The following is a 20,679-nucleotide window of genomic DNA, read 5'->3' as shown; positions in this document are numbered from 1 at the left end:
AGTATATGTGCTATTCCGAATGATTTCCGTTCGCTGTGCAGATTTTTGCTGGCAAACATTCGTTCACGATATATTTACGATCTGCATTTTCATTTTTGACATGAATTTTTATATTAAGAATTTATTCGAACATATGTGCTTATAAAGTTAGTGATCTCAATAATTGAGTTACCCTACGTAGTTGGTATTTAACGACCATGATTTTAACTAAATATATGATTTTTTACAAAACTCATATTCTTCATCATGTGCTAAAAAAAATTGCACACTACTTTCTTTCAGCAACTTCTTCCTTAGTGCCTGTAAAAATTTTGGGGAAAAAAAGTAAACTTGAACTTTAAAATCTGTTCTATTTAAATATCTTCCCCAGCCCATCGTTTTTCCTATTCAAGTGCACTGTATTTCCCGAGAAAGAAAAAAAAACATTTTAAGTTTGAAGTGAATATCAATTTATTAACTTATTTATAAATACTTAACTGATGTAATATCCATTCCAGACTGTGCCGCCAATTGCCAATATAATTGACAATGGATAATATTTAATTACACATTCTTGAAAATAAATTCTCACTGGAGAATTGTATTATAATTCACAAAAGTGGTTTTGCTCTCAGAACGAAAACAAAAGTAACACAGTTACCATAAAAACAAATATATTTGCATTGAACAAAGCAAGATATTTAAACTCAAAATCAGTCAGTAAAAACCACATTGATAAAAAAACGTGGTGCGATGTTCAGCATTAAATAAATACAAATAAATAACAGAGCTGACACTAAACCTGCATCACTGCAAAACAAAACTTAAGGCAAAGGCCTCATAACACATTTATATAATCTATGTATGTGTTTTTCCTTCGTGAAAGTTGAATAATTTTATTAAAATTACTAACAATTCTCTAATAGGTCTGCAATTAGCAGTGTAACAGTGTTGTACATGTTCACTCCAGTGCAATGAACAGGAATAGCAGCAGTGAAAAACGTCTCAAACAAGAATCAGTCCGGATCCACGACTTCAGTGAAGATGTCATCCAGGAAGAACTGGGACACTTGAACAGGATCCTTATCAGCATCCAAATTGGAGATTGGAGGGCTGTTTTGGGAGAACTGCACGATAGAGAATGTAATATTAATGAAAACAACTAAAGGCTTAATAACACAATGATTTGATCACAAATCACAGCATGTACCTGATGATCTGCCGGTGGTCGGGAGGCTGTGGTGGACACTCTAGCTGGGGACGACGTTATTGGTACACGATGAAGGACAATCTTTGGTGAGTATCCTGGAGGCACGGGTGGCTCCTCATCAGCATGCAATTCTAAACCAGAGCTTCTGCTTCCATGCAAAGCCAGAGATGCCTTGGCCATCTCATTCCTAAGAGTACAAACAGATTTTTGCAATTTAACTATGCAACTGAGTAGTTGTTTTTACTGTGAACAGCACTAAATATTGTGATTTCAACCATTTGAAAAGGATTATAAAAGATACTAAGAGTCATTGGCATGAAATGGAAATAATTCTTACCCTCTCAAAATGGTTTTCACAGTGACGGGTGTGCTGTGATGCTTTGGTTGCAGGACACTTTGGGGAGTGCATATTTCCTCTACAGATAACTTCTCTAGCTGTACCCTACACACACCTGAGATCTCTCCTGTGTGTTGCTTTGGTGGAGTTCTCATGGACTGCTTCACTTTTGATGTCTGAGCTCGCTGAGGTGTGGTTGGGGCAGCTTGGGCTGTCTTTAGCACATTGGGTTGAACTTTAAGGCGTCTTTCAGGCGATCTTAGTGTCATCTGAAATGTACCTGTTTGAGAGAGATTAATGAATAGTGAGAGAAATTGATTAATTAGAAAGAAAAATTTGTGGTACAAAGTATAATAAGGACAAAGACAAATAATATTGTGTATGATGAAGAATGACTGACTTCTCGCTGGTGATTTTTTTGCTTGTGATGCTGGCAGACTCTCATTTGACTCATCAATCTTTGGCAGGTCAGAAATAGTGTCTAAATGATGCACCTAGAAAACAGATTTTTGCATTGTCATCTGTACAGTGTTTAAAAGTGTATATAGGTGTATAACAGCCTGTCCAGGTCACATTTCACTCCAAAAATGAATAAACACTTATTTTGCATGAAGAAAACGTAATTCTACTCGTAGGGCACTTAGCATTTTTAAGCCCATGATTAAGTTAATTTTATTCTCCAAATATAAGGTTTTTGAATTGACAATTTTTTGTAAATTATTTAAATAAATACATTTTGAATAAAGGCAGTACCGTGAAATCCATAATGTAAATCATTTTTATATTGAATCTAAATATTTTTTTGTGTTACATAATGAAACGAATATATAATTGCAAAAAAATCATAAGAGTATACTTTTCATGCAAAAAAAATCTCTTTTGAATTTTTTGGTAAAATGTGATCTGGGCTCTTTTCATGAGATTTATCCCATACAATTGTACATTTATAATGAACTGCAGTTAAATGCTTCTTAAAATAGCATACTTCATCTGAAATCTCAGAGGGTGTCTCCTCACTCTTTGGCAGACTAAGAGTGTGTTCCTCTTCCTCATGAGGACTGCTTGAGACAAATACGTTTAGATCTGTGCTGTTCTCTCCAATCTCTTCAGAAACAGGCACAAATGCATCTGACAGCAACATGTGGGAAACTCCTTCACACCAGTTCTCAATCTCATCTGAGTCTATGGGCAGCATATTGCTACTGAGGGACCATTCCTCTGCTTGAGGGTCCAGGGACAGCTGAGGAGTAGCTGAACAGGTCTGTGTAGAGCCCGGCTGACAGAGGTCGGTTTCTAAAGGATCATCTCGCTTTTTTGATAATTTAGGCTTTGGGCGCAGTGTGCCTTGAGGAATAGATACAAGATAGATTGAAAGCATTAGAAGCAAATACATCAAAATCATCTGATCAAATGTTGATAGACACCATTAACTTAAAATAAAAAAAATTAAAATCAAGATTGAGGTTTTTTTTTTCCTGGATCCATCACTCCCATTGAAAAAGCAAAAAAGATTATTAATTTATTACATTTTTAACGTTAACCACTATTTTAGGGGAGTAAGATATGATTCGCATTACTTAATATATTTTGCATTATATTATTTTTACTCAAAAATGTCCATTATTACTTCTCCTACAAGACTGTGTTTTCCATTCCACTGACACAGACTGACTTGCTGTTGTCTCATCCGTTTCAGTATTTGCTGGTCTCTCAATATCTGTTGACTTCTCAACCTGTGGCAGTTAGATAGATGCTCAGTAAATCATTTTTTAACATTTTATCATCATTTTAAATCATCAGAATTGAACAGAACAGACAGAACAGTCCTGTCAAAACACATGAACATACTTTGACTGAATCTTCTTGAAGACCAACTGATAAGGCCTCTTTGTGAAGGTTGTGCTCTGCAGACTCATCCAATGCAGGCACCAAAATATCAGAGAGCAACATATGAGAAACCCCCCCGCACGCCGCCTCATGGTCCTCTGAGCCAACGGGCAGCGAGTCAGAACTATGACAGAATGACCAAACCATCAGTGGTTTCATTTTCATTAAAATTTCAGTGCATATCAGAGAAAATACAGTCACTCATACCTTGTAAAAGTCTCAAAACTACATTGTGCTGACTCCACTTTGGGTTCTGAAATGCATTCAGTTTCTGGGGAATTTAGAGCAGCATCGAACTCTTGCTTTGGCATTAAGGTTGACAGAGGCATGGTTTGTGATTGCTCGCCACTCTTAGGGGAATCTCCAGCTGTCCTTTTGGGAAACGTCATCTTTACCAGTAACTTGCCTTAAAAGCAGAAAATTCCTCACATTGTTACAGAAACTAAGCAGTGTGTTGAGATACATTGTTTTAATAGTTATTCACCACCTTTCCCCTGAGTGTGTCTTTTACTCTTGGGTGATATTGATGGTTCCACATTTGATGATTGTGACACAGTATCTGGATCCTCTCTCATCTGTAGTATAGATTTCAAATAGAAGACGTCATCAAATATTAATCAGGGATATAAGAACTAAAGGATTTCATTTAACAATGAAATGAGCGTTTTTAAAGATTAAGTTAATCTTTGTAAGTGGAAAGTAGGTGGAAACAAGAATGTACAAGTAAAAACAGTATCAACCAATAGCAATAAATCAATTTAATTCACATAACTAACCTCAGATCTTTCTGCTTCATGAGGGCTTGTCTTTCCAGTTGTCATCCATTCCTTGCTCTGATCATCTTGCATGTCCTCATAGACGGGTATGAATATATCAGTCAGCAGCATGTGTGAAACACCCTCATGTGAATGCGTCTCCTGGTCTTCCTCAGCAGCGAGGACCTGCTGGCTCTCTTCACCCATCTGGAGACTGCTTTGGACAGGACTTCCACTCTCCATGGAAACCGGCACCAATATATCAGACAACACCACATGTGACACGTCCTTGTGCCCACCCTCTCTTTTCAATTCCACAGGTGATGATTCAGTGCTATGACAATAGAGTGTTAAAACAAAAAAAATGAGTTAAGGGCTTCACAGATTCAAGGACATTTATAAAGATAGACATGTCTTACCATTCTGATGTTTCCACAGTTGTGAATGGGGTCTGCTGCTTTGTCTTTGTGACTTCTTCAATGTTTTCTGTGTCTGACGACTCCTTTGGAATATCAGAGAAATCTTCTCGCTCAGATATCTCGCTCAGTTCCTCTTTAACACATTCTTCTTTTATCAAAGATGCTGGTAAAATGATTTGAGTTGTGGCTGGTTCATTAGATCCAATATCAGTTTGCTCCTGTCTTGAGAAATCATCTTTAGTAGATGATGTTGTTTTGGGGATTTTAGGCTTCACTTGCATCCTGCCTTAAAAAGTGAAGGCAAAACATTTTTTGTCAAAAATGTTTTTTATATCAATAATTTTTGGTAATCTTATTAAAGCTTAAAAAGGAACTATGAAGGGAAATTAATATCCTTACCTCTTCTTTGTAAAGGCACAGTCTTCTCTTGAGAAACTGATGGTGTCACACTTGATGCCTCTCTGCAAGTATCTGGCTTTTTAGAAATATCTGCCATTTTTTCCTTCTGTGGACAAAAGTACTAATCAACTCATGTGATGTGCTCCTAATTAACTTTAAACTTTTAAAATTGGCATGAAAGAGAAATTGCAGTCATCTTCCCACCCCCCATTTTGATGTATATCTGAGCAAAGATATACTTAAGATATAGCAAAGATATTTTTTTAGGGCTGGACTTGATGATGTCTATCAGGAATTTATTGGATCGTTATTGTTTGCTAATAGTGATAGGCTCCTGGAGAAAAAGGATTGAAACGTGTCTTGTTTAAATAAAAATAGAAACACACTTACTTGGACATTTACTTGAGACAGTGCTCTCGCACTCTCGGGAAGGCAGACAGACAAGTCCTCAGGTTTTTGGAGCTCACTGTCATGAGGGATTTCCTTCTTATTAAAAACATTTTCCATTTCTCCTGAGGCGACTACAAAGGCATCAGCCAACACCCTGTGCACCTGTAAGGAAACATTTATGTGAACGACTGATTTAGCTTAAACTATAATGCAGCAAAACACAGCATGAGTGTGAGAGCACTTCTTCAACAGAGAGCAGCCAGTGACTCACTGGAGGGTCAACAACAGAGTCCTCATCCATCTGGAGACCTGTTCTGAGAGGACTTTCCCACTTCATCTGACTCTCATCTCTCATATCTTCAGAGCCTAGCACAGTGGCAGTTGATATCACACCGTCATTCCCAGGATTGGCTCCCCACTCACGGTCTTCATGGCTTAAGTGGATTTTAGGGCTAACTGTTTCCTGTGCAGATGTTTTCTGGTTGGACTCAATCTCAGCTTGCACAATAGAATTAGATGTTATCAGAGTCTGACTGGGTGCACAGTCAAACTGGCCATTGTTTGAAGGCCCAACCACACGTGGCTTTAGTTTCGGCTTGACCTTTATCTTGCCTTGAGGGAGAGATCAGAGAGGACATTGAATATACTATTTTTAATAATAGTAACTGACATAAATTAAAGTTGAATGCAAGTTAATTTCCTACTTCTTCTCTGAGTGGCAGCTTTAGTTTCTGGATATTCTGTCGGGATCTCATCCAACTTTGGCACATCTGTTGGCTTTTACCAAAAGGGAGAACACTTCAATTTCCAAAACTGCAACAAAATATAATCACTCTACAAAAATTATGGTAACAAAAGGGAGTACTGCATCATACCATGGCAGAATTACAGGAGAGCATCTCAGGTGGACTAATTAAAAAGTTCACATCATCACGACTGTTTTCCAGTGAGGATATCAATTGTGTACTTGCATCTTCTGCTGCATCCTTTGAAAGAGGAACCAGGGAATCGTCTAGGACCTTGTGAGAAACACTTTTACATGGTTTATTGGTCTCTTCTGACTCCATGTGCAGAGATGCACTACAAAACAAGGTCATCAAGGATGAAAGGAATGGATGATTGAAGACTATTGCTTTACTGAGAAAAAAAGTTTAATTAAATGTGGACTGGAAGGGAAATGTACCTGGAAGCCTCTAATGTACAGGAAAGAGACTGTGAACTGCATGTAATCAGTGAGGATGTCTGGACTTGTGCTGGCTGCAGTTCATAAGGGGGCATATCCTGCTGGCCACAGTCAGCCTCATGGAACAGCTGAGAGGTTGGAATCTCATATAGAGTCAAAATAAAGGTGGGCTCCTCTGACTGATTATCTGTGACAAGGAAAGAAAGACAATAACACAATAAGATAAGCACTTATGCAATAAGACAATAGCTTGGGGTCAGTAAGATAACAGTTTGTTTAAAAAGTTACTATTATTATTCGGCAAGGATTTATTAAACTGATCAAAAGTGACAGTATAAAGACATCATGTTTACAGAGTATTTTTTACTTGGAATAGAAAGTTTAAAAGGACAGCATTTATTTAAGGTATCCTGAAAAAAAAAATGAAAAAAAACATGTATCAAGGTTTCCACAAAAACATTAAGCATTGATAATAATAAATGTTTCTTGAGAAGCACATCAGCATATTAGAATGATTTGTATGTATACAAACCCCATAATGGTCTCAGACCAAAATACACAGCAGATATGTTGGTAGAATAAAAACAAATAGAGCTCTCTGATCGGAAGGATAAAGCCTGTTAAATTCAGAACTTGGTGAGATGGTGTTTAGCTATCATGCCACCCACAGCTGGAACCAGCTGCCAGAGGATGTCAGATGCGCCCCATCATTAGCTACCTTTAAGACGAGATTAAAAAAAACACAACTGCTGAACTGTGCATTTCCTGACTAAGCATTGTTTCTGTGTTGTACCGATCGCACTGCACGGTTCTTTTTTTAAATCCTCTTTTGCTTTTATGTCCCTCATATTTATTTTAATGTAGAATCTTATTTCATTTGAACAAATGTAATCCTTTTTTATTTTTACTTTTCTTTGAGGGTCTTGTGAAAAGGTTTTAATAATTGCTATTTTTTTTATACATTTCTTTGAATTACCACTGTGTATGAAGTAAACTTGCCTTGCCAAATAAATGCAGCTTTGGTGAGCATATGAGAAATTTTAAAATTATTGACCCCAAACTTTAAATTGTAATCACTTCACACAACATATTATAGTAATAGTTATATTATACAGTGTATTTACAGTGTGTTATTTTTTCTGGCTCATGTATTCATGTCACCATTACCAGTTGCACTAGTTTCCACTCCAGCTGAACCTGAGATTTCAGATTTTCCATTTCCATCGAGAGTGGCAATGCAATCCTGCCAGAAAACATTAATTAGTTAAAAGGTGTTCATTTCATTCAGTGAACGCAGAATACACAAGGTGTAATGTTTGTCAGGACGCATTACCTCATCAGCTTCTAATTGCTCTTCTGTGCCATCTTGCTTTTCTGAATCCTGCTCATCTGGTATATGAATGTTTTCAGCTGCAGACTCACTAAACAGCATCCTTAAACAGCATATTATCAATCATTTAATAATATTACATAAACTCTACATAAAAACTACAAACACTGTACATACGTGTCCATTTCACACATGTTGCTTGTATGTTCAGAGGGAGGATCATAAAAAGATGAAACCGGACTGTGTGCTTCAAATGGTGCTGACGAATCATCACTGAGAACTGGGTCTATGAGAAACGAATGATGAAATTAACAGACTCAATTGTTTGTGTGTAACCACGAAGGCGGGTTCCTTCCTAGTCAGTTTTAGGTTTTAACATGGAGTTTAAATTTGTGGACTTAATATTGTTGTAAATAATGAGCATCTACACTGTCCCTTTTATTAAATCAAATCTAATAAATATATTAATTCTTTATAGAAAAAAAAAAAAAAACCTGGTAAAATTTTTTAACTTACCATTTTGTTCTTCGTTTCCTTTACCAGTGCTGTCCACAGAAACATCTGGGGCTGAAGTTTGTGTTGAGCCAAGTAACAGGACAGGAGACATTAGATCCTCATCCTGTTTACGTTCCTCCAAATCCACCTCAGATACCACAAGCTTATCCTCTCTGGAGACTCTCTTTATGTCATGATCCAAATCACAGTGCTGGACTTTAACTGGGCTCTGATGTTCTTGCTTCTCAGCAGGATCTAAATGATGCCATGTCTCAATCATTGGCAATAACACAAGTGACGTTTAAAGCAACATTCTCAATCTGAACAACATTAGTCTCACCTTCATTAGGCTCGGAGGTCTGTTGAGGGTTGATCATGACCTGAGATGCCAATTCTAGGTTGGATGTGTGCTTAGCAAACTGAATGTGTTTCTCTGGAGCAATACTATCTTGAGTACAAACTGAGGAACCATCAGAGGAACAGCTGTACAGATGACACCACAAAGCCAAGACGTTTTTAAAGACACTCTAGACAAACCCAGTCAATTGGAATCATACATTTATTTAATTGCCAGTGCGCACCTGACTGGAACAATCCTCTTCACCTCTGTCTGAGGTTCCCCAATCATGGTGTCTGTAACAGCAGACTCACTAGGCTCTGAATCTTGATCAGTTATTTGAACTTTATTCTCCGAAATCTGAGATCCAGACTTTTCAAGCTTTGTTGTTCTTTCATTCACATCTGTAAAAGTCATTCGTTTGTACTTTTTTTGTTTGAAAATTAAGCTCTTAATTTAGGGTTTTGATGTTAAATGTTGCACCTTTGTCTGATGGTGTGGTGTCAGGAACCTGAGGCTTCTCAAGGAAAGATGAAACATCCTGGTCCTCAGTCTTACTCGGTCTTGGAGAAGTTGCTTATTTAATGAAGCGGTAGAGACAAATACGGAAATTAAAATGAGTTGAAAGAAAGAAAGAAAGAAAGAAAGAAAGAAAGAAAGAAAGAAAGAAAGAAAGAAAGAAAGAAAGAAAGAAAGAAAGAAAGAAAGAAAGAAAGAAAGAAAGAAAGAAAAAGAAAGAAAGAAAGAAAGAAAGAAAGAAAGAAAGAAAGAAAGAAAATAAAGACAGAAGAAAGAAAATTAATGACAGAAAGAGACAGAAAAAAGAAATTGAAGGAAGGCAAGTAAGAAAAAAAAAAGAAAGAAAGAAAGAAAGAAAGAAAGAAAGAAAGAAAGAGAAAAAATGAAGGAAGGAAAGAAGGAAATTAAGACAGAAGAAAGAAAGAAAATGAAGACAGAAAGAGACAGAAAAAAGAAAGAAAGGAAAGAAGAAAGGAAGGAAGGAAAGAAGGGAAGGAAGGAAGAAAGAAAATAAGACAGACAGAAGAATGACAGAAAGAGAAAAATGAAGGAAGGAAAGAAAGGAAGATTTTATACAGCAATGAAACAACTGAATATAACAAAGGGTAATAAAGTTTTTTATCTCACCATCTGATGTCAAGGAAGGCAGATCTTCTGCTGTAGTTCTGGCATCATCCTGGACATTCAAGAAGAGAAAATTCACTGCAAGTCAGATATTGTGTGTTTGGCTTCACACACTGAAGTCACTCACTCCTGAGACAGATTCCCTCACCGGAACATCCCAAGGGCCGTTTTCTTCTGGAGTAACGCTACGCTCAGAAAGGCATTCATTCAGGGCGATCTTCACTTGGACTTCCACAGGACTGCTACACTGCAGCTGTGTGCAGTCACGGTTCAAAGATGCTGTATCCGGATTTGGAAAAGAACACAATCCACACATTCAGTACAGAAAACCAAATACAGTGCTGCTGGGACAGGCAACCGGACTGTTTTCTTTGCTCATTGTTTATATACATCTGAAACTCACTTTCTCTAAACTCTGTTGTTTGTACATCGAGAGGTCTGTGGAAAGTCTGTGCTGCCCGGCTTAGACAGGGTGTTGGCTTATTAAATCTCCTTTTTTCGGATAGGTTTTGTTGGGAAGAAATGGAGGCAGTGTCAGCTTCTTTTATTTCTGGGTCTTGAGAGATGCTCTTTTCTAGAGTAACGATAGAAGAGCCCTGTTCCTCAAGACCATCCGTATGCTCTCCCACCTGCAAACCACATCAACAGTCACTCTTAGCTGATTACTACTGGTTTACTCTACAAAGCACAGAACAAACTCCTCCAGTACTGACATGATCGCCTCTGGGAGCCGTTGATTCCTCTGCAGCAGTTTGTGCTCGGATCCCCAGGTAGCGCTCCACTTCTTCATGAGACACCAACACAACTGGACTTTTCAGTAATGTCTGATCTTGAGGAGATATTAAAAGAAGCATTACACCCATTTCAACTATTTGTTGCACTCCATCAAAAAAGGTAATGTTTGGTATTAGATAAAGAGATCAGAAACATACTTGGTAATATCATCTATTTGCATTCAAATACACTACAGTTCAAAAGTTTGGGTTCAGTAAGATTTATATATATATATATATATATATATATATATATATATATATATATATATATATATATATATATATATATATATATATATATATATATATATATATATAAAAAACACTTATTCAGCAAGAATTATAATGTTACAAAGATGTATATTTCAAATAAATGCTGTTCTTTTGAACTTTCTATTAATCAAAGAATCCTTTTTTCCCCCCACACCGATAATAATCAGCATATCAGAGTGATTTCTGAAGGATCATGTGACACTGAAGACTGGAGTAATGATGCTGAAAATTCAGCTTTGCCATCACATGAATAAATTACATTCTAAAATGTATGACAATAGACAATACATTAATGGTAATAAGCAAGACAAATAAGTACACATTTCTACAAGACACACAAGTGCTCAGTTTCTTTAATTGGTCTTATTACAAAAACATTAATATGAAAGTCAACTTACCATTTTCTTCAGATGAAGTCAAAAGCTCTAAATGATGCAAATTGCGACACTAAAAAAACAAAAAAAAAGGTACTTTGTCTCTTCGGTACAGAGGTGTATTATATAAATTAAATGAGTAGTTAAGTCTTTCTGTTGGTCACGTTATGTTCAAACCCTGAACATAACGTGATATTTTGATATAAAAAACAAAACAAATGTAGAATAACATTCCTCATCAAAATACTGTATAACAAGAATATGTAGGATTTTTTTTATTTATGCACAATGCACCAGATAATCAAAGATCTATACATATAAAGATCATTGCTATAAACATGATCCTCTGAGGTTTTAAAGCATTACAGAGCACAAAAAGTTCAACTTGTTGCGAGCAAAAATGCATTGAACGTGATTATTGGCGTCATGTAAATGCAGGCCAAGCAGAATCACATCATGCTACACAAATGTATAGCCTCTCATTTTTCTTTTAATTACGGTAGGAATGCATTACTGATAATCAATGCAAATAGTGGAAACGCAATAAGAGTTATTTGTTTTACCTCCTCCATGTCTTTAGAGTCTTGCATGACCACTTGATAAGGCATGGCAGTGCTGCTCATGTCCTCTGGTGATTTTTCTGACCCAGTCTGACACTGGTCCATCCTTTCTCCTTCCGAAGCGGTCCGATTGTGCATGACCTTTTCCGCTCTCGTCTGCCGTCCAGGAGAACGTTTGGAAGAGCTTAGTGAAATCTCTAGACTGAGCTTCTCCCTGACACATGAGGTAATTGATGAAGATTTGTAATTAGAGAACTGTTGAAAGAAAATCCCATACTCTGATCTTGTCAAAATATAATAATTTTGCATACCCTTGATTCCCTTCAGCACAGAGGCCTGCTGTCGAGACTTCACTACCATCATCTGAAACAGTCAGATTGCGCTTCACCTTTTCCGCTCTTGCCTTCTGTCCAGGAGAATGTAGTGGGCTCTGAGAGGACTGTGGCTGGTCTTGGCTTTCAGATGAGCCGTGTGCATCTTTAAGCCTGTGAAGTGATAGATATATATATATATATATATAGTAATTCAAGAGATCATTGTGTAACGCAAGTGATGAGAAAACCTCTTCTGAGGATTATTATGGAGAAATGAACCATTTACCTTGGAGGAGTTCTCTCCAGAACAACTACTGGCTGTTTCTGGAGCTGTTCCTCAGCAAGACAGATGATGTTGAACTATAAAAATCAAATGTTGAATAATGTTTCAGGATTATCCACATTAATGATCAATTCAAGTGATCACTAAAGAAAAGAATGTGTGCCCTTGTGTTAATAACATTTGCTGGTGTTTGCGTTTACACTAGATCTCTGTTTAATGTAAAAAATTTGCTTTGTTTGGTAGATGTAACGGCAGTTTCATACTGTTTTGTGTGCATAAAGTTTCTGTGTGGTAAATAAATCCATCTGCTTTGGGCTGTTCCCATTAAGGTTCGCCACAGCGGAATTATGAGCCTTCTTGAATCAACACTATCCATACAATGGAAGTCAATGGTCACCAAAACTAAATGGTTTCCAACATTATCCAAAATTTCTTCTTTTGGGTTTTACAGAAGATAGAATGTCATACAGGTTTTGGAATGACATTAATTTTTATTTTTGGGTGAATTATCCCTTTGAAACATCGTTTTATCCTGTGTGGTCCGATCCACCTTATTTTTCAACGCGGAAGTAAGCTATTTTCTGAGAGACTGATTCATTAGCTGATACAGGTAAACAATGAGAGAATAAAGTGCAGTAAACGGTAAAACTGTTTGTGCCACAGACCAGTGTGTTAAATTAGACAATACATTAAAATAATAAGGTAAGCAATACCAGTTTGCAATATCAAGCAGCATAACAAGCCATTTTGTATAGCTAAAAAAAAACGAAGCAGATGACACTGGAAGCCAGACACATTAAATTCACAAATGGGAGCACCGCTAAACGTGAACATTAAGGTGGTAAACAAACCAATATGTACCTCTTGCGAAAAGAGACTAGCAGGTGTGGAATCAAACTCGAAAACATACCTCATTCTCAGCTTCTTTGCAGTTTTCATCTTGAGGTTCTTCTACGTCTTTAACCTCTACGGTTGCTTTTGGCTGAGAACATTTTTTGGCTTTTCTTTTTGCCAAATTGGGCAAAGGCCTCTTCGAACACTTGGAAGAGCTTTGTGAAATCTCCTCCTGAGCTGTGCTCTCTAGACTGAGCTTCTCCCTGACACATTATCAGACAATTGATGAAGATTTGTAATTAGAAAACTGTTAAAAGAAAATCCCATACTCTGATTTTGGGAAGATAATTTTGCATACCCTTGATCCACTTCAGCATCGGGGGCTGCTGTCGAGACTTCACTACCATCAGCTCCCAGCTCAGATCCAGTACACTCTGTGTAGAACATAAATCAGATGAATTTCTCCAAGCAAATGTCAATTTTTAGAGTGTACATTAACATGAAAAAAAAAAATCCTTCACCTTCCTTTGACGTTTTGCTCTTTTTAGTCTTCCGTTTTCCTTTTGTGGCTTCCGCTTCCTTTGCACACTCTTTGGAGCGTTTGCATTTTTTTGTTGGGACGGGAGACGCCTCATTGTGCTCCTCATTGTGCTCCTCATTCACTGCATAACTTTCTCCATCAGTAGGTTCTTCAATCCGTACTGTCAAGATTACAAAAAGCATTTTAAATATGTACACTACAGTTCAAAAGTTTGGGGTAAGATTTTTAACAAAATTCAGCAAGGACGCATTATATTGATCATAAAAGACATTTATAATGGTACAAAATTTCTATTTAGAATAAATGCTGTTATTTCGGAAAAAAAGGATCAAAGTTTCCACAAAAATATGAAGCAGTAGAACTGTATTTATACATTGATAATGAAAAATGCTGCTTCTTAGCAAATTAGAATGATTTCTGAAGGATCATGTGACACTGAAAATATTTTTAGTATATTATTATTTCCACAATAATATCGAAGACTTCCCAGTTAACACACTGTCTAAAAGCAGTTTTGATTTCAGGAGGTCTTTAACATAAGCTCAGTAAAGTCAAAGTATGGAAAGAAAAAAAATCCTTCACCTTCCTTTGATGTTTTGCTCTTTTTAGTCTTCCGGTTTCCTTTTGTGGCTTCCTCCTCCTTTGCACATCCTTTGGAGCGTTTGCGTTTTTTAGTTGGGACGGGAGACGCCTCATTGTGCTCCTCATTCACTGCGTAACTTTCTCCATCAGTAGGTTCTTCATTCCGTACTGTGAAGTTTACAAAGAGTATTTTAAATATGTACACTACAGTTCAAAAGTTTGGAGCAAGATTCTACATTTTTGTCAGCAAGGACGCATTAAATTGATCACAAAAGACATTTATAAATGGTACAACATTTCCATTTAGAATAAATGCTGTTATTTCAGAGAAAAAAAAAAAGTATCAAGGTTTCCACAAAAATATGAAGCAGTAGAACTGTATTTATACATTGATAATGAAAAATGTTTCTTCTCAGCAAATTAGAATGATTTCTGAAGGATCATGTGACACTGAAGAACATTTTTAGTATTTTTAGTATATTTCACAACAACATCGAAGGCTTCACAGTTAACACACTGACTAAAAGCCTTTTGATTTCAGGGGGTCTTTAACATAAGCTCAGTAAAGTCAAAGTAACAAACAAAAACCTTTAAGTTTCTTCTTCTTGTTCTTTTTCTGGCATTTTTCTTTGCCATCACTTTTATCTTCCTGCTGCTCCTGGTCACCCTTTTTTGATTGTTTGCGTTTCTTTTTTGATACAGGCACACATGACTGATCTTCATTGTCTGTGTTCACAGAGCTTCCCTCCACTTCAACTGAGCATTTGCCTGAAATGATAAATAGATTGAACTGTCATTCAGTTCATTATTATGCTCAGACACCATATGGGATTTGGACCATCCTGCACTACAAATGACAGACAGCATGGACAAATCTGAATTGCAATTATGTGCAATCACATATAACGTTTTTGTAATAAACAGTGTTAAACCTTTTTTCGGTGTCTTGTTTTTCTTCCTTGGCTTGCATGTTTTCTCACATGACAAAACTTTTGGCTTAGTGTCTTTGGTGCGTTTACGCTTCTTGCTTGTGCTTGACGGCACATCAGCTTCATTCACATTACAGCCGTCCTGGTTTTCCTTTTCTAAATCAAAACAGACACTGTCCACACTGCACAATTCATCATCATCATCATTAATGGAGTCTTCAACCTCAAGCGGTTTGGCTTTTTTACCACCTGGTTGAAGAGAAGGTGTTTAGAGTAAATAAAATAAATAAATAAAATAAACAGTGTGACACACAAATAGAGTGTCAATCAAAAGATCTGAAGCCACCACTCCTGAGCACAATACCTTTGCCTTTCTTTTCTTTACTGGATTTCACAACCAGTTTTATGGATTTGCCTTTTTGTTTGTCTTTAGCCAAGATCCTCTTCAGCAGGAAACTGAAAAACTCGCTATCAAATGGCCGCTTGTTTCCTAAATAATTGAAATGTCACACCAAGGATTGTACAGTAGATTTTTAACAACACTATAGACAGACAGACAGATAGATAGCATGTGATTTCTGGATGCATTTGAGTAAAAAGTACAAAAGACTCACTGAATGCATTATCCACTCGCCATGCATTCGCTTTCTCCTCCTTCTTAAATTTTCTCTATCAAAAACAGAAAGACAAAAACACACAAACGGATAAATTCTCAAAGGTATTACATTTATACACAGGGTAATGTCTGTGAGATGATGATATTTATTGTGATTAGGGCTGGTACCTTAATTTCTGCTCTGCTACGGTGAGTCAACAGCTGAGCAATCATGGAGAAATCCGTTCCCACCATACTGATGGCCAAATAGAACATATCTGTCTCTGAAACACACATTAAAATTTTAAGATGCTCTTAACGGGTTTCTTCACATAAGTGAATGCACCAATAAAGTACTGATAATTTAGCATTAAACCTACATTCATACTTGACATGAGCAAACAGCAAATCTCATGTTCCTACACAATCATAAGCCAACAGATGCAACATTTAGTATTCCTACCTCTGACAGACCAGCTCTTCACATAGTTATTTTTCCTGAAACTTGCATATGTTGTAGAAGAGCCTCGCTCAAACAGCGGATTTGCATTCTCAACAATTGTATCAGACGTCCTCTGAACTCGCACTGTCAAACTGAACACAATCAATCCGTAATTACTAACAATTATGCATTATATATGATGAAACATATGGGGCTCTCTGGACATGCTAAATGGCATCTTTACATCTGTAACCCTGCACTGAACATGTAAAGTAAAATTGTCTCTATTAATAAGGATTGGCTAGACTGTACATCTGAGAAGCAGTTGGGGTAATTGAAAGTAAGCAATTCCACTTTCAACAAACAAACTAACATCAATCAATTCAAAATGAATGCTGTTGTGAAAGGGTTCCTGGTTACACTTTAATTTAAGTTGTCTTAATTACGGTGTACATTTTATTACCAAGTAATATCAATTAACAACTTGTACTTACGGGTTAGGGTCAGGACTTGGTTTAGGGTTAGTTGCATGTAGTTATGTATCATTTACTGTTATTATCAAAGACACTAAAATAAAGTGTTACCAGTTTCCCTTATTAGGGACTGGATTTTACTGATTCTTTCAGACCAACATACCTTTCTTCATCTAAAATCAGTGAGCCATCCTCTGCCACCCTGACTTTGGGAACCAGCATATCGTCATCAGCATCATCATTGTCCTCATCTTCTTCTGCTATATTTTTCTGCACACTTGAGACACAAAACACTGACATTATCTTTAAAGACATTAATCAAGACAACATGCAAATTAAAACTAAATATTTAGTAAGTATTTCCGAAAAAAAAAAGCAATACAGGTTACATTTCACTTACATGGGAGACGATGGAGCAATGGTCTGTGCTTGAGTCTCCTCTGTGGAAAGGGAGGAGCTGTTCATGTAATGAAGAGATAAACCAATGACATGTAAACACATACAATAACATCAATATCCACCATACCCACAGCTTTCAGCATTATAATATCCAAGTTATCCTGATCATACATAGCACATAAGCAGAAAGAAAGCAAAATGATGTATTATCTTAGGGTAAACTTACGTCATAGGATTTGACTCTGGCAGGTAATAAATGAAGTCAGCTAAGGACATTTTGTCACGATCCAGCTCAATACAATGCTCTTGCTTGTGCCGTCTACTCTTCTTCTCCTTTGAGTTGCCAAAAAAAAAAAAAAGTTTGCATATAAGAATTTAATATTTTCATTTTCATTTGTACTTGCTTCATGGAAATTTGAGTTTGGAAAACTCATGCAAAATTAAGTTTTTGATTGTTTTTGATGGATTTCTTATTTTCTAACGGTTGTGAAAAGCTTATATGTGACATTTCTCCGGTCCAAGTGTGTTTCATTGATTTAATATTGACTTTACCGTTCTTTCTTTCCTCTTCTCCAGCTTCATCAGTTCTTTCAATTTGAGGGCTCTCAAGACCCGCTGCTTGTCTGAGAACATTTTGTTCCTGAGGGGAGACTCTGGTCCATCAACACGTGACAGCTTCACATACGGTGAGAGTGTGCATGAAGCTGGAGTGGCTCCTCCTTGGGGCCCAAAATCTTCGTTTGGGATTTTTTTAGGGGTTTGGTGGGGCTCTTGTTGAGACGGTGGAGATGATGGAGATTCTGGACAGCCAGAGGTGGATGGAAGACATGGTGAGGATGGAGGGCAGTTGGCTTCTGTAGTGGCATCGGAGAATGAGGAGTTTTGAGAATCGTCTCTGCTGATAGCAACTGGGACGGGGGACTGAGGAAAGGCTGCCTGGACAGGTGATGATGTATTGGATGGCCCTGATAAAAGGGAAGCAGTCTTTCCAGTAGATGGAGGAGGAGCAGAGCGGACTTTGGGTCTGGCCAGGTTTGGTGTGGCAGATAATCTACTCCTCCTCTGAAGTGCTGTAGTTGCAGGTGTGTTGGCGCTAGATGGCGCTCCATTACTGTCAATGAAAAAAAAGAAAAGAAATCTTTTGAATCTCAAGTTTTGATCAAATCAGACTCAAGCAGAGCTGCAATTTAACTACATTTTAGAGTAGGTTAGGCAGTCATGTTAATTCATAAATAAGACACTACAGAAAAGGCAAAAAAAACAAAAAAAACTCTTCCACATATTTACATTCTTGTGCTTGGCTGACAGTTGTCTGTTTTTTCCCTCTTCAAAGTAGCTAGCTAATAAATATCTGAAATCTCAAAGTTCACATTCATATGCAGCACCAACGCAATAGTTAGAAACACAGCAAGATAAATCTATAATGATGAGAAAAATAGAAAGATGAGTCGAGGATTTTGATGAAACCGAAAGAACCAAAACACAGAAGAATAAGGATTAACTGAATTAATAGAATAAGATAAACATCAAACAGTGCTATTTCATAACTATATATTCTTATGGTATTCATTAATATTTTTCAGCTTTTAGCTCATTTAGTTTTATTTCAGTTTAGTTTTAGTACTTTTAATTCAACTTGAACTTACTTTAGTAGTCAAAGCAACATTTTCATTTAATATTTTAATTTTAAATCAACAGAAGCTATTTTTAATGGACCGAGTCAACAATAACAACACTGACATCAGACAGCACAATATCCATGCTATAAAAGTCCTGCTGTATATTGAAATCATTCTGGATTCTGTACAGGAATTATTTAGCTAAAGTGCCTTAAGAGCAGCTTAACCCTCAAAACTCCACTGTAACAAAATTGCAACACTTGCTTTAACCAATTAAATAAAAGCCTTTTTTAAATATTCACAAGAGTAGTTTTAATCACTAGACTATAGCAGCACAGTGTAATCAGGCAAAAATACACAACATTGTTACTTTTGAATGGTAGTTATATAATCATATGTTCAATTTAATGCCAACACCGTTTGCAGGTAGAAGATTGGGCAAATTCACCCCAACGTATATATTTTTTAAAGCAACGTTATTTTTTTATTTATTTATTTATTTATTTTTTTAATAACCAGACTTCCTAAAAATGGTTTGAAGGAGAAAAATATATATATATTTTTGAAAAATCTCTGGATGCTTTCAGGGGTGTGCTGCTTACGTGTTAAGTGATGCTTTCTCTGAGGGAGAGCCGGGAACATTTCCATCTCCTGTCGCCACAGAAGACTCTCTCACGTCCAGCTGAGACTGTGGAGGTGACGGTGTTTGCTGGGTGTCGTCAACAGCTGTGGACTTTTGGGAACTCTTGTCCTCTGCACCTGGCGCCACACCTCGACCCCCTGGCCTGACATTAGGCTTAATACTAATTCTTGCTCTTCGCATCCTCGTCAGATCACTGTGGTAAGATCAAGTCATGTATACGGTTGCATGTCATAAACACGTCCATATAAAGATGATGTGTCACGTGACTGAGTTCAAGCTGCCCTCAGTTGCATCAGGACAAACCCTAAGTTACATGATAAAGATTAAAACCGTGTCATGTGGTCAAGACTGACTGATCGATATGGTGTTGGCCATCTCTTGCGTGGCTGCTAGCCAAGTTGTGACTGCCTATAAATGTATTTCTAAACCGTGGTCTTTATATTTTGCTCACTGAGTAAATTATAAATACCAATAGTGTGGTTGAAATTAAAAATATAAAAGGGACAACTCTGAATTGTTATAAATCTAAATCTTAGATTGGCCACATTATGCTCGACGGACGCCCCAGATTCCCGCATGCCTCAGTGTGGTGTCCACACTCATTTCCCATTGCCTGCTGACAGACATTTAGAAGCTAAATTGCCAGCGATAACACGGTAAATGTGTAATGACAACAGAAAAGCAACACGCCTTACTTCAGTTCAAATCACAGTGTAACCCTGTCAATGTGATTGCCGCGGTTAAAATGGTACAATGCCGTTTCTGCCGGTCGCATGGTTCCCCTGCAGTAACTTTCCTTGCGCACCGGCCGGTCTGGACACCACCACGCCACTCGACTCCTCTCATTCAGCGAAAGGCATTGTGGGTCTTTGTAGTTTTACCATTACGCTCTTCGCCTCGTTTCTCTCGCTATAAACTACATTACCCAGCAGCTTCAGAAAGTCAGCTGTGAGTGATAGTACACACGTGGAGAGCAAAACTCTGACTGAAGGCATGTCATGAGCACATATGAAATTAAAATAATAAACTACTAATGTAAGCCCATTTTAAAAAATGCTGTAACATCTAAAGCATGTTACAGTGTTTCTTCCTTACTCTTGATGTAGGCTACTTAACATTATTTTCTCAAGAGATAACCTTACTAGCGAGTTTTAGAATAGCATAGCATATTACTCTTA

At 37.1% G+C, this 20,679-nt stretch overlaps 1 protein-coding gene across 1 annotated transcript; it reads right to left on the bottom strand.

Moving 5' to 3' along the window:
- Nucleotides 1–428: 428 nt before the first annotated feature.
- Nucleotides 429–20,368, bottom strand: bdp1 (BDP1 general transcription factor IIIB subunit). Its single transcript, XM_079870993.1, has 48 exons — nucleotides 20,197–20,368; nucleotides 19,461–19,694; nucleotides 17,792–18,350; nucleotides 17,466–17,572; nucleotides 17,241–17,297; nucleotides 17,004–17,117; nucleotides 16,389–16,519; nucleotides 16,115–16,209; nucleotides 15,945–15,999; nucleotides 15,695–15,820; nucleotides 15,334–15,579; nucleotides 14,990–15,169; nucleotides 14,402–14,569; nucleotides 13,800–13,979; nucleotides 13,637–13,712; nucleotides 13,355–13,541; nucleotides 12,448–12,521; nucleotides 12,159–12,332; nucleotides 11,851–12,061; nucleotides 11,312–11,360; nucleotides 10,578–10,693; nucleotides 10,268–10,493; nucleotides 10,013–10,143; nucleotides 9,868–9,916; nucleotides 9,205–9,297; nucleotides 8,966–9,125; nucleotides 8,725–8,867; nucleotides 8,406–8,639; nucleotides 8,067–8,175; nucleotides 7,893–7,992; nucleotides 7,727–7,802; nucleotides 6,560–6,746; nucleotides 6,252–6,456; nucleotides 6,081–6,153; nucleotides 5,648–5,988; nucleotides 5,377–5,538; nucleotides 4,987–5,092; nucleotides 4,588–4,873; nucleotides 4,190–4,502; nucleotides 3,901–3,988; nucleotides 3,621–3,819; nucleotides 3,375–3,537; nucleotides 3,154–3,259; nucleotides 2,512–2,870; nucleotides 1,927–2,020; nucleotides 1,527–1,806; nucleotides 1,190–1,376; nucleotides 429–1,106 (listed from the first exon to the last, which is right to left on the bottom strand). The coding sequence occupies exons 2-48, from the start codon at nucleotides 19,679–19,681 to the stop codon at nucleotides 996–998; spliced, it is 7,707 nt and encodes a 2,568-aa protein (XP_079727119.1). The 5' UTR covers nucleotides 19,682–19,694; nucleotides 20,197–20,368; the 3' UTR covers nucleotides 429–995.
- Between the last annotated feature and the right edge of the window lie 311 nt (nucleotides 20,369–20,679).

The sequence above is a fragment of the Squalius cephalus genome, assembly GCF_949319135.1.
Source record: "Squalius cephalus genome assembly, chromosome: 5".
Lineage (NCBI taxonomy): Eukaryota > Metazoa > Chordata > Actinopteri > Cypriniformes > Leuciscidae > Squalius > Squalius cephalus.
This window is presented reverse-complemented; position numbering and strand designations above follow the sequence as displayed.

Coding starts and splice junctions, on each gene's coding strand:
- bdp1 (XM_079870993.1), bottom strand. CDS start 19,681: ATGCGAAGAGCAAGAATTAGTATTAAGCCTAATGTCAGGCCAGGGGGT. Junction 15,821..15,944: donor GCGAGTGGATAATGCATTCA/GTGAGTCTTTTG, acceptor TCAATTATTTAG/GAAACAAGCGGCCATTTGAT. Junction 1,107..1,189: donor GACCACCGGCAGATCATCAG/GTACATGCTGTG, acceptor TCTATCGTGCAG/TTCTCCCAAAACAGCCCTCC.